This window comes from Epinephelus fuscoguttatus, linkage group LG24, assembly GCF_011397635.1.
Source record: "Epinephelus fuscoguttatus linkage group LG24, E.fuscoguttatus.final_Chr_v1".
Taxonomy (NCBI): domain Eukaryota; kingdom Metazoa; phylum Chordata; class Actinopteri; order Perciformes; family Serranidae; genus Epinephelus; species Epinephelus fuscoguttatus.
Genome location: NC_064775.1, coordinates 6,449,951 through 6,463,848, shown reverse-complemented (window position 1 = coordinate 6,463,848; position 13,898 = coordinate 6,449,951). Strand labels below are relative to the sequence as shown.

Sequence of the window (13,898 nt, the reverse complement as noted above, 5' to 3'; positions counted from 1 at the left end):
TATGTCTCTAAATGGATCTCTGCATCCAAACTTGAAGCTGCTCGAAACTGGGTCTCCTCAGGTTACGTTTGTTTAGCACTTGGACAGAATCACAATATAATTTAATTCAACTTAAGAGATGATTTCAAAGATGTCTAATTATGTACAGTCTGGTGCAAATATGAGCAGGTGAGGGAGAGCTGCTGCTGCCGATGCTCATACAAAATTGAGAACAACAAAGATAATGAAGACGGAGCAGTAAAATGTAGTAAATGCCGAGGATCTACTGCAGTAATAGATATGTCTTTGCAGTTTAGTGTCTGAGTTTTGCAGCTGCTTAGCATTCTCAAGGCAGAAATGAATCAATGTTTCAATTAAAGAGCCGACAATGAAAGACTGGAATAAAAGAAAGCCACTGCAACAGCTAAGGAAACCGTATCTCTCTGAACTGCTTACAAGAAAATGTGAGAATTGTCATAAGAACTTGTTTACAACGTCTACAAACACACAATTGAAACTTACACATTGATTTTCTTCATTTCCTTTTCCATTTCATTTTCTATTTTAGACACTACCAGCTTTAGTGATTTATCCTTTCAACTCCCAAGGAAATAAACCATTTTAATTTTAGCCTTCCTCTAGCATCTCCCTCAGAACAAACTCAAGGGTTTAGCATGGCCATGGCACCCGTCCATCAACAACTGGTGAGTACACACTGTGGGGAGTAAGCGCAGAGGGCTGCCTGGAAGGCCAGGATAAAAACAAACCTTCATATTTCTTCTACACAATGATCATCTGCTGCAGGTAGCTAAATCCAAAGGGGCATAAACATGCTGGTAAATGTCCAAAAGGCTGGCAAGAATTAAAAATCAAGGCAGGCATGATAACAAGGCAAAAGGCATGAACTCTCTCACGGTAGAGTGGAGTTCTGTGGCTTGAGGACAGATACAGTGCAGAATTCTGGGGTTCTGGCGAACGAACACATGTGAGGGTCCAGGAAAAAGAGATTGTAATGCCGTTTGAGATTAATTGCAGCCTGGAAACATGGACAATTATAAAGCAGCAGCCTACAATGTAAAAAGAGGGCAAAAAGGGATCACAAGAAGAAACTGGAACGACAATTCCAGGAAGAAAATCCAAGAAGCATGTAGCAAGGTTGAAGAACCTTGACAGATTGCAAGGCCCTGTCACCTCGGGTCCATGTCATTGGTCCGACATCCCATTAGTCCGACATCCCATTGTTCCAGTATGTGATTATACTAGGCTATACTGTATTTGTGTACCATAGAGGATCAGCAAACGCAACAAAAGTAGGCTACTGGTCGAGATACAAGTGTCATAGAGAGGAGAGAATGAAACATCATAACCTCCTGTTATTAACTCTGTGGTCGGGGTTGTGTGGGGAGCTTTCCGCAGTGCTGAGCGGCTCATGGTGGGCGTATTTCTGCCTTGATGGTGCGCCACGACCGGCTCTGGGTCAGCTGGGAAAGGCTTGAGGCGAAGCAGGCTCACGGCTTATGTGTTTTCCACTATCTTTTTCATTTTAACCCACACCATGATCTTTTCCTGACCCTAACCAAGTGGTTTTTGTGCCTAAACCTAACCAGACCTTAACCACAGGGCATCATGATGATTTCGGAACAATGGGACTTCGGAACAATGGGTTTAATATGGTTGGAACAATGGGATGTCGGACCAATGGGCTGTTCCCGTCACCTCTGCCACCTGTCTTCCTTTCGGAGCATGATGTTCGAAGGACTTGCAAGTGCATCAACACCAAGAACGCAGCAGGACCAAATGGTATCAGTGGGCATGTCCTCAAAGATCACGGATAACAATGAAAAGGCCGACCTGAGAGAAATAGGTGGCAGGACAACAACCTACTCCTGAGGGCAAGCAAAACTAAGGAGATAGTGGACTTCGGGAAGAAGCAGCAAAGGAACTACACCCCTCTTAATATCAATGGGCTCTCAGTGGAGAAGGTCGGTAGCTTCTAATATCTTGGTGTCTAGATTACTCAGGGCCTCACCTGCATGTTGCATACTGACTCAGTGGTGAGAAAGACAAGATACAGACTGTTTTACCTAAGATGCCTGAGGAGTTTCCGGGCATTCTACTCCACACACTGCCTCGTACAGAAACAGCACCAAACTGCTGCAGAAGTAAGGCCAGGAAAATCATTAAAGATCCCAACTACCTAGATAACTACCTTTTCTCCCTGTTGAGGTCAGGAAGAAGGTAGTGGTTGCACCAGGTCAATACTGACAGGGTCAGGAAGAGCTTCTACCCTCAGGACACAAGGATCCGAAATGAAGACCCTGCCGAATCCTCAACCTAACCCCTAAAGAAATTTATTTATTAGTTATTACAAAATTTGGTCAAAATTATAAATTTGTGGAAGTGACAATTGCATTTCACTTAAATGTGACAAATAAATGGATTGATTGAGGTTTATTTCAGACTGGAAACAGCAACTTAGAAGCGCCAGCAAGGTTTTCTAGGTGTCTGCTCTCAGCATGTTCTGTAGGGCTCAGGGGATCCAGCTGAGTTCCAAATGAATGGGGCGCACCAAGCTGGGCTCAGCGCCAGAAAGGCAGTAGAGTAGATGAGGTAAAAGAAGGAGAAAAAAGAGGAGGGAGTCAAAGAAGAAATAAGATGAAGCGAGATGAAAGAAGAGGAGGGGGGCAAGAAAAAAGAAGGTGAAAGAGAGATCTTTGGGGCTGTCCTGTTCTTTAAGTCTCTGTTAATGAGGCGGCGTCTGATGCTAATGGTGTGAAGCTTTACACCTCCCACCACTGATCTTTTCTGTCTGAGTCTTTTCTTTGTTACATTTTCTCTCTACAGAACAAATAACGTTTGCAACACATGTTTAATTCTCCCATGTTTGAAAGTTTGGCCTTCTGGGTTACCAGTCGCATGATATTATCCACTCAGTAATACCTGATAGACATCACACACATGTCAGTAGATGGATGGGTGGATGAATAGTCTGCTTGACGAATTCTCTTCAAAAATTAGGATTTTCCAGCACTTCATGGTAAATACAACTGCTTCACTTGTATACAAACAACTTACTAAAAGTCACTAGCCTTCCAGATAGTCTACCTGCCAGCAAGACGCCAAAGTTTTATGTTAGCAATGCACCTTTAGAGCAATTAGAAAATACCAAATGCTGACTTGCATGTGTTGGGTAATAAGCATAATTGGTATAATCACCTATATGGACAACATTTAAGTAATTGCTTGGCCAATTTGGACAATATTGGACTGGTTAAGGGGTTGTTGAGGATACTGAATCCATTTCTGATATTTTGTAAATTCAAAATGGTCATTTTAAACAGAACTGGTTGTATGTCAACTCCTAGGAGGCTGATTTTGATCAATTTTGAGTCCATTTAGAAGTTGAAGAGGATAGCAGATCAATTGGCGTGGATGTCATAGGATACTCTCAGTTGGGTATTGGAGGTAACAAAGGCAAGTAGCATACAAAACAATCTATCCATCCATCCGGCCGTGTCCAGCCACCCTATGGAGGACACTCATTTCGGCTGCTCATATCTGCAATCTCATTCTTTCGGTCACTACCCAAAGCTCATGACCATAGATGAAGGTTGGGATATAGACGGACCAGTAAATCAAAAGCTCTCCCTTATGGCGTCAAACCGCCTGTCCATCTCACACTCCATTTTACCTTTAAGGCCCCTTTTATGCTCAACGTTAAATACGGATCCGGATACGGACGGAGCCTTCTGTCCATGCTCCATGTTCATTTCGTCCGTATTTCTGCACATTTCCATAAAGCTTACGGATACGGGCCAAATGGAGCAGTACCACCAGAAACCGTTGGGGCAGTGTTGCTGTCACTACCCGATACATAGCTGGAGTGAGACACAAAGAAGAAATAACAATGGCGGAACTTTTTCGCCTGAAACGCTGAAAATAAAATAAAAGAGGGAGACAGATTTTTCCTATTTTATGTTATTTTGTTATATTTCTCCCTCTACCCTCTCTGGGAGCATCCGAACTCCCGCCGCCCGCTCCCGTCTCAAACACAGAGGCCTCCCTCTCCACGGAGCCCTCCTGGCCCCGCACATACCCCCGAGGCTTGGGTCTCCCTCCCCGCGTTGCTGTCCCGCCCTCCTGGCCCCGCACATACCCCCGAGACTCAGGTCTCCCTCTCCGCAGAGCCCGCCCGGCCTCCCGGCTCTGCTCCGCTCCCAGGGCCCAGGGCAAGAGTCAGCCTCCCTCTTTTATGAGGTACATTATCAATATCTCCTCCACAGTCGCCATGTTTGTTTTTGAGTTGGTTGTTGTCATAAACTTTTGACTCTGGGCTGCCCCCTGGTGGATATATTGGTTAACATCCATGCATGCACGTAAAGGATGCATGGAAGTATGTGGGCAGTGACGGTAACATCGTTTCAAACAGACGTATACATTTTCGTACATAAAGGGAGCATAAATGGGCCTTTACCCTCACTTGTGAGCAAGACCCCGAGATACTGGAACTCCTTTGCTTGAAGCAGTAACTCACTCTCAAAACAGTTGGGCAATCCACCATTTTCTGGCAGGGAACCATGGCCGCTCCACACTCAGCTGCAAACCACCCCAGCTCATGTTGGAGGTCACGGTGGGATGGAACCTAAAGATTCACATCATCTGCAAAAGCAAAGATGTAATTCAGAGGTCTCGAAACCAGGCCTCTGCCTCTGCCGGCTTCTCACAGTAATGACCCTGGTACCCCGTATTCCGGCATTATCCCCCACAAGACTCCCCATTGGATGTTTTCGTAAGCCTTCCTCAAGTCCATAAAGAACATGTAGACCAGATGGGCAATCTCCTATAACCCTTCCAGTAGCCCTGCAATGGTAACATGCTGGTCCACAAGGTTTGTTCGGTCAGAGCCTCCTTTCCAATGCTCTGAAATAAACTTTCCCAGGGAGACTAAGCAGTGTGATACCTCTTATGTTCTCAGTGTGTGTATTGCCCTGTCGTGTCAACCTATTCGTTACATTTTTAGGACTGTCTGTTCTGCTCATTATTCTGTAGCTGCTGTGACTCAAGAGGAGAGTCAGGGGGCTGTAAGAGTTCAAATCAACAGTGAATACAGTACAGTGGACTGTGGGTTCAGTGAGAAAGGATCTTGCCTAACAACCTGCCCCAGTGATCTCATACACCAGACCTGTAGCAACATTCTGGCAAAGATTTTAATGAATAGCAGTTGCATGGAAAAATAAATCAAATATCTCTGTCAGTAGCCTCAGGATCGCATCTGAGGATGACTGAAACAAATGAATGTGTGGCCTGTTTTGTTTATATACAATCTTTGGTATCAAATCTAGCTAAAGAGATATCAATCAGTCAATCAATCAATCATTTGTCACATGGAATTATCCAAGGGACAACTCCAGTAAAATGTTATCCAATCAGCTGCTTTGACATGTGCTCTGTAATTTAGTCATGTCTGTGTCTTCTTAATTTGTTGGCTGCTACTTTATAATCATCCATGTTTCCAGATGGTTCTGGTAGTCCATGGTACTCGACCGTAGCCCGTCAGAACCCGATTGGTCAGGCCGGGTTTGGATAACAAATCAGACTTTTTCCTCGGGTTCAGTTCGGGTTCGGCCCACTTGACTTGCTGCTGTGTTGTGCTATGGCCTATTCAAGTGCTGGAAAAGGACGCTAGACAAATCTTGCTATCAGGAAAGTTAAACACTGCCGAAAACCATTCAGGTAATCACGTCAGGTAACAAACTGCATCCGGCTTGGGTCGGGTTTGGACTTAAAAATCAGAAAGTTTGTCAGGGTCAGGCCAGGCTTGGTCATAACTGTCTCGGACTTGAGTCGGGTTCGGTCAGGAAAATGCGGCCACGCTCTAGTCCACACATCCCAACCTTAGCAAAACAGCTGCATGTTCGCTTCTCCTGAAAACGGGCAGCACTGCACTGCAGCCGCCTCTGACCTGTGTATAGCAGCAATCCACTGAAGGAACAGGACAGCACCTCACATTCCCACCATAAAACACATATTGTAGACCGTCTGTCTGCTTCTCTCTTTTAATTTTTCAACCCAAAATTCGATAATACTTCTTCAGGAGTGCAGTTAGTGACAGTGTTGGCTCTATACTAGTTCTGACAACTTGACGAACCATCACAAAGGGGTGGGGCTTAGCGAAGGGTCAATTACAGTATGTATTTCTGTATGTATCTAACTGAACCACTGTGCTCACTCTGTCCATGCTGACTCTAAAAGCCTTCCGCTGTGTAAAACCACTGGTGGCATTATACATGAATGGTTCACTGTATTATTAATCAGACATTTACTTAATGCGGTATATAATTCAGTCAAATCATACAATCACGCTACCACTTCAAATTAATGCACCCCTGGGCAGCTCAGAGCACAGTTCTGTCTTTCTTAGACCCCTCTGCTGAGCGGTACTGACTGAAGGCAGAGAAGCCAACAGATGGACAAGTCCAAGTCTGGGATGGAGACATTATTAGACACTGAGGTGTGTTGAGTCATGGATTTTAATAGCAATTAGAAACAGGACCCCAGCATTTGTATGTAGGGCTCATGTGGGTCGCAAACGGGCTGAAAAATGGGCCCTAAATTGGTTTGATAATGGCCCCCACATGGAGGGGTTTACCCAAGTGGGCCACACATGGGTCATGCTAGGGGTATCTGGGTACTATAGACCCAACATGGGGATCTTATCTTAAAGGGATCGCACACCCAAAAGTGCACCATTATCTACTCACCCATATGCCGAGGGAGGCTCAGGTGAAGTTTTAGAGTCCTCACAACACTTCCGGAGATCCAAGGGGAGAGGAGGTAGCAACACAACTCCACCTAATGGAGGCTGACGGCGCCCCAGATTCAAACGTCCAAAAACACATAATTGAAACCACAAAATATCTCCTTACTGCTCGTCCGTAGTGATCCAAGTGTCCTGAAGCCCCGACATAAAAAACATCATTTGAGCTCTGTTTGTAGCCTCATTGTAGCCTGTAGCTCTAACTGCCTCTCTGTGCACCATGCTCATGTGTGTTTGTGCGCAAGCGTATGTCGGGGCTTCAGGACACTTGGATCACTACGGACGAGCAGTATGGAGATATTTTGTGGTTTCAGTTATGTGTTTTTGGACGTTTGAATCTGGGGCGCCATAAGCCTCCATTAGATGGAGTTGTGTTGCTACCTCCTCTCCCCTTGGATCTCTGCAAGTCTTGTGAGGACTCTAAAACTTCACCTGAGCTTCCACTGGCATATGGGTGAGTAGATAATGGCTGAATTTTCATTTTTGGGTGCACTATCCCTTTAAGCCCACTTGGGTAAAATCAGCCAGGTGGGCAATCAGCATGGTGCCATTGTAGAACCTGTGGAGAATCACATATAGGGTCCGTTTTTCAAGCCATTTACAACCCATATGGGCCCCACATAGAAATGTTGGCTGGGCAATGGGGTTGCTCGCCTGGCGCACACACCAAAAGTTCCTGCTTGTCTCAAAGACTTTCATTGTGATGATGTCACAGATTTTTCTATTGCTTTTCTCGGCTTGAAGAAAGTTTCTTAAAAATTCAAAATAGAATAGAAGATTCATAATTAACCTTGTTTGCAGTTCAATGTGTTCTTTCAACAGTTTATAATGGCGTTCTATGGGAAAATGCATTTTAGGCCTTACTGGATTTTTTGGGCTGCAATACCACAAATGGCCACTGGGACAGTTTTGAGTGCATGTACTAGAGCATTCTTAAGGACACTTCTTTAAAACTTAGATAGAAATGACTGTCTGTCTGGTTATAATGACTTCTGTGTGGGTGCAGTCAAACCAACAAGGAGTGTTCCGAATTAATAAGCCCTGGGTGACTAAAGGGTTAAAGAGGAAGCTAAATGAGAAAAAGAGACTGCTCAGGGGGAGTCTCATGAGATAGGGCAATTCTGTGCTTTTAATTGCTTTTGGTGCACGTGAAATTGGCAAAATAAACAACAAAAAAAAAAACAAAAGTGTCTTTTAAACCTAACTGGTTTTAAATCAGATACACTGACTTACTTATAAAGATCAAAATACCAAACTGCTTCACATAAATTCACTCTTCCTGTAATCAACCCTCTAATTGAAAATGGAGATGCCTCCAAATAAGCGCCATAATTACCATTATCATTAGTGAGGGGAAGCCACTTCATAAACACTTCAGTCTCAAGTGCTTACAGCCTCCCTCTGAGTAATTTGGTCCAACACAGTAAAATGAGGGTGGGGGAGGTTTTACTCAGCACTGTATTTATAATGATGACCATCATCATCATCATCATCATCCTTATCACCTCCACCATGATACCATTTACACGTCAACTCAGGTTTATCAGATCATTCAGGCTGCTGCTGCTGCTAATCCATGTTTCACATCCTTCATTAGAGTCTGATTTGAACAGATTACCACTTCACTTTACACTTCCATCAAACACCCTCAGCTTCAGGTGGTTCCTAAAGTCTGAAACCAAAAGTTTGGTCTGCTGGGGGACCTCCTATGATGCACTGAGCCCCTTCTCTCATTCGATTCTATACATCACTAACTCAGCTTCTCCCCTTCCTTTGTGCTCCACTGTCTCACATGTTCCCTTGGATCGTGGCTACTCCTGAATCATGGTCATGGTTGTGCTTCTGGCATGGCGGTTGCCGCCCCATAGCAAGAGGGTTCCTGGTTCAAACCCAGGGTGGGGGCTTCGAACCCAGGGCGGGGGAGCCCTTCTTTGCTGATGTTCTCCCCGTGTCACCGTGGTTTTTCTCTGGGTACTCCAGCTTCCTCCCACAGTCCAAAGACATGCAGGTTAATTGGTGACTCTAAATTGACTGTCGGTGTGAATGGTTGTGTTTCTATAGCCCCATTTCCAGCGAGCAGTACGGTACGGTACGGTTCAGTTTGGTACACTTCTTAACGTTTCCACTGCAAAAAGTTGTGCATAGTACCGATGGAACCGTTCCGAACCGTTACCATTTTTGGAACCTTTTCTGATGGGGCACCTAGCACACAGATCTGGTATTGAGAGATTCTGTTCTGAAAATGTCGGCGTGCAGCCTCTTTCTGTGGACGATAAACAAGGTGCAGACTTCCATCTGTTTCAACGATAATGAGGAAATACAGTGAGTACTGGACGGAGCAGTGAGTGACAACCCTGCCCACATTTAAGGGTATGGTTTGCAGTGGAAACGCTAGGGTCTAGGTACCACGTCTGAAGGGTTACGCTTGGTTCCAAAGGTACTATACCGAAAGTATTTGGTGGAAACTGGGCTTATGTGTCAGCCCTGTGATAGTCTGGTGACCTGTCCAGGGTGCACCCCACCTCTCACCCAGTGTCAGCAGGGACAGGCTCTATTTATTACAAGTAAAACGAGCAAACAAGACAACACAAACTCAAACAGAGAGGCAGCAGGACCAGCAGTCCACACACCAGAGGCCTCTCTCCTTTGCTGCTGGCACAAGAGTTCCTTACCACCTCCTCCATGCCAGGTGGACTGCACCTTGTTAACTAATGCAGCACACCTGGGCAGGTCTGCAAGGGAGGGAAACGGGACAGCAGGAGAGAACACACACAGACAGCTGTAACACTATAGACAGTATCTTACATATAGTAGATATCAGTTGGTACGCCCCAAGTTTGGCGCAGGAGGCGAAGGAGAAGGGGTCAGCAAGAAAACCACCTATTTTAACCACATACATCCCCACTTCAAAAAATTCTTAACTATCCCTTTAACGTACTTTTACATACTTCTCACTGATTGAGAGGTTTACTGAAACAATGTTGAAGGTCGTTGGGATACAGGTATAATGGAACCTGCCAGCCAATCAGAAAAGCTTTTTTCAGACAGATTAATGGTTGTTCCTCTGTTTTGTAGAGAAAAGTCATGTCTTTCACTGAGGGCTCAAGGACAGCAGTCTGCACCGAGTACTCTGCTTGATTTTATTCCCCTGGGTGAACAGTATTGATCCTAGTTGCTGAATTAGCATTTCATATCACCTTTCCTCATTTAAAATGGTGATTGCTGATATCTCACCCAGGACAAATGGTTGGCTGGGGAATTGCAGCTGAGGGCGATACCGATCAGCCACATAGAGTTAACGAGCTTATCATCACAATGTAAATAGCGGTGTGTGTGTGTGTTGATTGCTTTAGGGCCCGTCCCTCCTGTGGAAGTGTCACGGTTAGTAATCAAAGGATAAACTGGAGGAGAATTAGAAATGACTGTATCGTCTGTGGAGGAGACAGTGTCATCTTTAAAGGATGATCATCCTCGGCTGTTTGTCATATTGTAAGAAGACTGGATTCATGAGCTGGGCCTGTGATGGTGTAGTAATAACTCAGAATGCAGTTATTGATCCCTGTCTACCACATCAAAGTGAATTAATTTACCAAGCGTATACGCTGGTCGATGAGTCTATCTACATTTGAAGTGAGAATGGCAATAACAGGAGCTTCACGAGTGGATATGATTAGTAATGTTTAACCAATAAACATTATAGAGGGCTGACACTGATGCCATTGATAGCTAATATTTTGTACCGATATTCAATATCCATACACTTCCATTACACAGATATCCCCTGTACGGCTGTAGAGAACCATAACAGTGTTGAATCCAACAGTCCAGCTGCAACCAGTCGGCTAGTTCTTCTCATTTGTAAGGATGAAGCTCATGGGACTTTGACAACCCAGTTTGCCAATCCATCTCATCATCCATTCTACCCTCACTTGAGAGTCTGGAGGAAGATTGGAGCGGCATAGAATCCACATTGCTTGAAGTCCAGTGTCCACTTTCCACAGTCAGTGATGATTTGGGGTGCCACGTCATCTGCTGGTGTCTAGAGTCTAAAGTCAATGCAGCTGTCTACCCGAGATTTTAGGGGCCTTTCTGCTTCCGTCTGCTGACTTTTCCTGCAGGACTTGACACCTGCCACAGTGCCAAACTGCCAAATGGTTTGCTGACCATGGTGTTGCTGTGCTTGAGAATATGTGGTTTTGTCAAGAGGAAGACGAGAGACACCAGACCCACGAGTATAGACGAGCTGAAGGCTGCTATCAAAGCAACCTGGGCCTCCATAACACCTCAGCAGTGCCACAGGCTGATTGCCTCCATGCCGTGCTTGTGATGCAGTGAGTCATGCAAACGGAGTATCAAGTGCACAAATGAGCATATCTTTGGTTGGTCCCTGGCAATGTCGCCAACATTTCATAGGGCCAACTTAGAGCTGTCCACTTGTGATCCGTTTTGAAGAGGAGCTTTGTGTTAAAGTCTAGTTTTATCACCTTCATTGTTTCAACAAGTCTGGGTACATGGTGGACGAAGCTACATAAGGGAAATATAAAGGGGGATTTTAAGGTTTAAATCAAGTTCACTGTGACTCATCCATCATATCAGAGATGGACGACACTGACTGCTGATGTCGGAGTTGTAATGAAAAGCTGGAAGGATGTTTGGATATGGATCTCAGTGTAATAATTAGGCAGCAAACATGAAGCTTTGAATACAAGCATCCCAAGTCTAATTGTAGCATGTCTCTGCAGCAATCCCACTCCAGAGGGAGATGTGAGAACGAACTCGCTGCGTTTCTGGCTGTGATTTTCACCACTCCACTATTTATATCTACAGACGCACTGTCTCAGTCAGACAGCAAAGTGTCGCTCCGGGCTAGCTTCATAGCGATCTCCTGCTACTTCTTCCAGACTGTCATCTTTTGGTTGTTGTGTTGATTTGTGGGATTGGAAGCATCATCAGGCTTAGTGCTGTTTCCTCCGCACGTATGATCCTGCTGGAACTGAATAAAAATACTCAACTTTTTCCCTCTTGTCAGAGTTGTTCTATTTACACAAAACAAAAAAATACAAATGCTCCATCAGAAAATTGTACTTTCCCTCAGTGCCACGACATGAACACATAAGTTTCTCGCTGCTACTTTGTGCTCCGAGCTCTCAGTCAGTCTGAGCAATTCCCTAAACTACGCAATTTGGCACAAAGCACACTCGACGGAACTCAAAGCCTCCATTTCACTCTCACCGTCCCCCAATTAGACCTGGAATCCATAAGCTCATTAGATTGTCCAGGTTACAGGGTTCTCTCATTCCCCTGACATATCTTCCACACTAACAAGACAAACTCTGTTAACACGGAGCTTCCAATTATTCAGAAAAATGTGGCAGTGCCGCTAACAATGCAGTGAGCAGCCTTTTGTTAGTAATTTGCCGCAGCCCATCTTGGTGACACGCTCTGGAGAATGGAGATGTGAGAAACTGAGTTTTAACTTAATAAAAACATTTGTTATACGGCATGTAGAGGAGCAGCATCTATAGGGCTGCTCTGTGTGTCTCATGGAGGCCATGATTTTATGAGACTGATATCACTGACTGCCTATCATTTGTCCCTTTTTGGGAATGGCACCCCACGAGGTGATTTAATGTACATGAAGTCACAGTGTTTAACATAATCAACAGTTACTATCAATAATGATTAATTATTTGTAATAGCCATTTTGATACTTTGATCGGAGGGGTGTCATGACGCCAGGCCCCGACAATATGGTACACACATTTATAGCATTGTTCCTGTTAGTCTATCCACAGTGATTTTACAGGCCTATATTTTTATAAAAGAGAGATATAAGAGGTCAAAATCAATATTAATAAGTATATTTGGAGTGTTTTACCCAAGCTGTAGTTTCACATTTGTACACAACTACTGCACACAGCATACAATGCACTGACCCTGAGAAAACTGAGAACTGCACAAAACGAAACAAAACAAAACATAACGTAACATAACAACAACAAAAAATAACACAAAACAACAAAACAAAACAAAACATAACATAAAATAAAAACAACAAAAAATAACACAAAACAAAAAAAAAAACACAAAACAACAAAACAAAACAAAAACAACAAAAAAAACACAAAACAAAACATGACAAAAAAACACAGAACAAAACAAAACAAAATAAAAAAATAACATAACAAAAAACACACAAAACAAAACAAAAAATAACACAAAATAAAACATAACATAAAATAACAACAACAAAGAATAACACAAAACAACAAAACAAACACAAAACAACAAGAAAACAAAACAAAAACAACAACAAAAAAACACAAAACAAAATATGACAAAAACAATACAGAACAAAACAAAAAAATAACATAACAAAAAGCACACGAAACAAAACAAAACAAAACATAACGTAACATAACAGAAAAAAAACCAAAACAAAACATGACATAACAAAACAACATAACAAAACACAAAAACACACAAAAAAAAACACAAAATAAAAAAACAAAACAAAACATAACATAACATAATATAACATAAGAAAACAAAAAAAACCACATAAAACAAATCAACACAAAAAAAGCAAAACAAAACATAACAAAAATAACATAACATAACAAAAAAACCCACAAAACAAAACAAAAAACCACAAAACAAAACATATCAAAACAAAAAAACACACACACACACAAAACAAAACCATAGACTGTATAAGTACAAAACATAACAAAACGAATGAATGTGTACTTCATTTCCCACACGCCATTGCGCTGGGACAACTAGAAAGCATCCTTGAGGAGGCTGAAACTCGATTTCAGACTAAAATATTTCCCTCGTGGTTAGTGTCATTCGGACCAGTGTTTGCAAAGAAGGTGTAAAAACCTTCTTCCGGTCTGTCACCTGAACATGACAGGACACTATCAGCTTTTCAAAAGCAAGAACACACACACCGGGTTAGTTTATCTTCGTCCCTCTTCACTTCATCTCCAACGCGGAACAGCTGACAGGGAGCTCGCGAGTCCAACATGTCAGCGCCAGGTAGCACCTACCAACGCGTGAGCCATGTCATTTTCGACATGGACGGATTGTTATTAGGTAT

General features: G+C 43.4%; 1 protein-coding gene across 1 annotated transcript in view; it reads left to right on the top strand.

The window, feature by feature from the left end:
* The first annotated feature begins 13,616 nt into the window (after positions 1–13,616).
* The window catches only part of LOC125885085 (pseudouridine 5'-phosphatase), a 47,784-nt gene continuing 47,502 nt past the window's right edge, over positions 13,617–13,898 (top strand). Inside the window, exon 1 of the mRNA XM_049570518.1 lies at positions 13,617–13,894. Within this exon, the coding sequence (XP_049426475.1) occupies positions 13,825–13,894 (70 nt within the window). The 5' untranslated portion in view covers positions 13,617–13,824. The remainder of the gene's footprint in view (positions 13,895–13,898) is intronic.